The sequence below is a fragment of the Pteropus vampyrus genome, unplaced genomic scaffold (assembly GCF_000151845.1).
Source record: "Pteropus vampyrus isolate Shadow unplaced genomic scaffold, Pvam_2.0 Scaffold142, whole genome shotgun sequence".
In the NCBI taxonomy this organism is placed as follows: domain Eukaryota; kingdom Metazoa; phylum Chordata; class Mammalia; order Chiroptera; family Pteropodidae; genus Pteropus; species Pteropus vampyrus.
In genome coordinates, this window is record NW_011888923.1 from 2,400,384 (window position 1) to 2,405,233 (window position 4,850).

Sequence of the window (4,850 nt, forward strand, 5' to 3'; positions counted from 1 at the left end):
CACTGCATTCTGGACCCTAGAGATCTTTTCAAAATGCCGCGGGTCTTGCTGAGTCGTTTGCACTTCCCTCTCGCTAATGCGATCACTGTGCGCCTTTAAAACTTTCATTAGAGAATATTCGGGAGACTAGATACGCCCCAAAAATGGTTTAAAGAATAATAATACGAGGACTATTCGTGAAATCACCACATGACGACATCATCTCTCTTTAAAATTTTCACTTTAAAACTCTGGGCCGATGTCAAGCATATAATTGACTTGTGTTTATTGATCTGTACCTGGAAACATCACTACGTTCCCTTATTAATCATAATACTTTGGCCGTAGGTTTTTTTAGGGTCCATATGTGAAAAATCACATCATCCGTGGGAACGACAGCTTTCTATGTCCGTCTCCATCCCTCACCCCCTTATCTCTCTTGCTCGCCTGATGCACCTGGCTAGCCTTCCTCGTAAGACGTTCCGTAGGGCGGGCCTGGTGGGCGTCCCTGCTTGTTCCCGAGTTTAGGGAAGAAGCCGTCAGTGTGTCGCCGTGAAGCAGAGCTGCTGTGACCCTCGTGCCCTGTCTGAGGAGCTGCAGACTGAGGGTTCCATGGAGGGGCTTGGGGGGGGCGGCACGGGGCCACGCACCTGGAGAGGGGCTCGGTGACCTGCCAGGCCAGCCCGAGCAGAGGGCCTGGGAGCGCTCGGTGCACCTGTTGTGAGGTCCTGGCGGCCGGGCCCTCGCGGGGAAAGAAAATGGAGCTGATCTAAGACGGCCGTGCGGTCAGCGGCGTCCTGCCCTGTGTCAATGCCTTGGTGCCACGGCTGCTGCCGGGGACCACAGGGCGACCCCGTGGGGAGCACTTCCTTTCTGAGACTCCAGCCCCTCACTGAGGCGCATGGCAAAGGACCATTAGTTCGGGTCAACAATTTAAACAAATACTAGGTTTGGCTTCACTCCAGCTCGTTACTCGTTCACGCAGGTTTGCCCAGGGATTGATTATTTTGGATCGATTATATTTTAAGGGAACAGATGAGTTTTTTTTTAATGAATTTTGAACAGCGAGGAGGGTGGGCGGGGGCGGTGTGCTCTGGGTTAGTGGTCCTGGGGTTCGTGTGTTCGCATCGATCCGTGAGCGGGGTGGCCTTGGCCCCTCCGGTATTCCTCAGACGCTTGCCAGCTCTCAGGCTGGACAAAGGTGTGTCCAGGGGGAGGCAAGGGCGTGACCTCAAGCTGCTTCTGCTGCGGTCAGTGGGCGCTGAGCGGCAGGACCCCTGGGCCAGCAGGCCCCCGAGGATGGCATTCACCTTCCACCTCCGCCCGTCACCAGCTGCTCCTGGTGCCGCTCACCCCGACTCCGGTTCGTCCCCGCAGACCAGGGGACAGTCCTGGGAGGAGAGCCGAAGGTGTCCGTGCCCAGCGTCGGCATGAACAGAATGGGGAAGGGACGGTCCGCCAGCCCCGGGCACTGTCATCAGTCTCCTTGTTGACTCACAGCCGGGCTGCGGGAGGGCCAGAGGCCTGAATAGCCAAGTGTGGGAGGAATGTTCATAGCATCTGCCGGGCCCAGCTGGTTCTGCTCGGCCTGCAGCCACTGCGCTAGTGGGCGCCACACCTGGGCTCCCAGAGGCAGAGGTCCGGGGCCAGCGCCGCCAGAATAACGGCCTCGAAAGCTCCCCCGACTGCTGAGGGGCCGGCAGGTGCGTAAGCTGCACACCTGTGAGAGGCGGCCCTGAGCTGGGGGCCCACCCCCGGCGTCTGCATAGGAAGGCGGCGCCTTCTCCTGTATGGGCCAGAGCTGAGGGGGAGGCTCGGCCACTCCGCGTTCAAGGCGGAGGGTCAAGGTCTTTCCGGCCTTGGGCCCCTTCACCAGTCGGTCTGGGTGGCTCAGAGCTGAGTGGGCTCTTCTGTGGCCGGCCTCCCCTCGGCTCTGCGAAGCCTGTGGCTGAATTCCACCTGAACGTGGCTTGGGTGGGGGGTCCCCTTTCCTCGCATGGCCATCCTGTGAGCGAGGCAGGGAGGGGGCCAGGGAAGCCCAAGAGCGGGGACCAGAGCGAGCGGGGACCAGGGCGAGCAGGACCGACAGACGCTCGTGTCCCCAGTGCTGCCTCCCTGGATGCCCTTGGATCCTTGGTGAGACCTCGCCATCCTCCTGCCATCTGGGGCGGTGGACCCCAGCCCATGGCTTGGCCTGGGCGCCCTGGGGCAGGGCTCCGGGATGCTGGGGGTCTTGCTCCAGGCTCTGGAAGTGACGGTGCCGCCAGCCTGCCCCGTGCAGCTCGTGACAGCCGCCTCCTCCGCTCTGCTTTCACGGCGCCAGGCAAGACCAGACCCCTCCCGGCCTCAGTCATGCTCTGACGGCCGCCCGCTGCCCGCCTTCCATCTGCACGTCCTCAGTGGGGCTCACGCGAGCCTGGGTCTAGGACAGCCCCGCCAACACCCCGCTCAACGGGCTGGGGAACCAAGGCCCACAGGGGAAGAGGTTGCAGGGGTGGAAGAGAGGGCAAGCTGGTCACCTGCCCCTGGAACGGAGCCGCACCGCAGGCCCCTCTTCCCCTCCTAGGAGCCCGGGGGAGGGGGCTCTGGGTCCAGACACCACGGGCGCCCGGGAGGCCCTGGGCCACAGCTACTGCACCGTGTTTGGTCCTTTGGTGCCTGGGGCAGGGCAGGCAAGGGGATGGGGCCCCCAGCTCAGGTGGCTTGTAAGGTCACGGATAGGAGGCGTTTGGGCTGGGGTGTGGTGGACCCCATCTTGTGGAGCTCCACACGGGGTGCCTTCGCCTGAGAGCATGAAGGAGAGGCCTCCACGCACCCCATCGGTCCCTCCCCGAAGCCTCCGGCAGCCCCGAGGAGGTGGGGTAGTGCAGGGTGAGCTGCGTGTGGCAGGAAGCTGGGGGGACAGACAAAAATCAGTGGGGCTCTGGAAACAGTGTATTTCTAGGAGCAGCACGGCCTGGAGGGGAGCCAAAGTCGGGGCCCCGAGGGGTGCCTGGGCCAGCCCGGAGAGAGGAGCCCCAAGTCCAGGAGCAGTCACCCCCCATTCCAGAACCTGTCCCTGACCCTCTGGGCCCCACGGGGCCTGGCCTTCATCTGTGAAAGCCAGTCCTTGGGCTGGGGGCCTCGGCTGTGGGTGCCGCAGGCTGGGGGCCCCCAGCTGAGAGGCACAGTGGGCTTTTGGGTGCTGAGGGCGGGTGTGAGGGTGGGACATTGTCTCCGCACCTGCAAACCTCCCTGGGCATGTGGCCCTGCAGGCCAGCAAGCGGGTGTCTGGGGCCCTACCAGGAGGCCATGCCCATGGTTCATTCATTCATTTGTTCGTTCATTCATTCATCTGTTCGACAGCTGTGTCTTGGGAATCTCCAACGTGCTGGGCACCGACCATGGTCCCAGACACAGAGATGTCTGTACCCCTAGAACTCGCTGGTGGCAGTCTCTGGGGTCAGTGTGCTGATGCAAGCGAGCCCTGGCTCCCTGGGTGTCAGGCGGAAGGTGGCCCTGGGCTACATGGGGGGTGAGGTGGCCCCAGGCACAGACACACAGAAGAGGTGGCCCTGGGCGGGCAGGGGCTTCTCTCTCACTGGCCTGGGGGGCAGGTAGGAGTCGCTCGCTGTCCCCAGAGCCCTCCCGGGCTCGGGAGATTTGTGCCACTGCTCTTTCTGGCATGTTAAGCTGACGCGTGGGCACCCTCCTCGCGGCCCATGCCGGGCGCCTCTCTGTGGCTTCACTTGGATGAAAAGTGACAGCTTGTATTTCTGAAATGAATCCTGTAAAGGCCCCGGGCCCGGCACGGGGTGATTAAAGGGGATTAACTGAATAATTTCCCTGGAATACTGATATTTCTTAAGGATTATGGATGAGCCCTGGTCTACTCTCCGCCGCCAGAAATGTCGAGGGTGGACCCGTGTCACGTGTGGGGCTGCAGAGCCATCAATCAGGTGTCTGCGAGGACACCAGTGTCGATGTGGACATCAGAGTCGCCTGGAGGCGGGAGTGTGATCGAAGCCGAGTTGCAGGCACCTGCTCGCAGGTGTAATCAGAGCATCCCAGGCACAGCCGCCGAGGACGTGGCGTCCGCCCGGGGGCCACGGTGCAGGGGGCTGGCAAAGACGTGCCCTGCAGAGGCCTCCGATCCGTCAGCTTGGACGGCAGGCTGGCCTTGGTCAGGGGCAGCCCCACGGGACGTCTGGGTGTCCTGGGGGGACTCTGACCAGTTCTCTGCAGTGTGCCAGGCTGCTGTTGGGGCGGGCGCATGGCAGGGGCGCTGTCCCCGGACCCCGGCAGCCCTTGGCAGGTAGAGGCAGGAGCCGGGGTGGGTCCCAGCACCTGCAGGAGGCTTTAGCTGGCCGGGTCGGGGTGACTGCCTCGGCCTCATCCTTCAAGGACGCACACCTGGCCTAGGAGACAGAAGTCGCTTCATTTCTCCCAAGCCTAGGGATCGAAACCGGGTCGGCGAGAGTCTGAGCGAGCCTGTCTTCGGCCTCTGAGGGCTCGTGGTTCCCAGACCCCCTGGCAGAAAGTCAACCGGTGGGTGCCAGTCCCACGGTGGTGGGGATACTTCTTCCCCAGCAGACAGCTTTGTGGGTCTGTCACATGGGGCCCCATGCTCAGGTAGGATCTGCACCTGGGACGGGAAACTAAGGGTGAGTCGAGGTGACGGTGCCGGAGCTGATGGGGGTGCTCGTGGTCGCAGGTTCACTCGTGGAGCTTGGGGGGATGGCCCTGTTGAATGGGGGGCTGGGGGGCGCCCGTGCTGGATGAGACTAGGCCCAGAGGCCAGGCCGGTGACCAGCCTTGTGGCCATTCCCTTTTTTGGCTCTGCTTCTCACTTCCCCAGTCCCCGCCAGAGCCTGGTCCACCCTGACCCTGTG

General features: G+C 62.7%; 1 protein-coding gene across 1 annotated transcript in view; it reads left to right on the forward strand.

The window, feature by feature from the left end:
• The window catches only part of NPHP4 (nephrocystin 4), a 183,633-nt gene that overhangs the window by 122,141 nt on the left and 56,642 nt on the right, over window positions 1-4,850 (forward strand). The window contains exons 34-36 of the mRNA XM_023535625.1: window positions 2,703-2,705; window positions 3,234-3,245; window positions 3,397-3,493. Of these exons, the coding sequence (XP_023391393.1) occupies window positions 2,703-2,705; window positions 3,234-3,245; window positions 3,397-3,493 (112 nt within the window). The remainder of the gene's footprint in view (window positions 1-2,702; window positions 2,706-3,233; window positions 3,246-3,396; window positions 3,494-4,850) is intronic.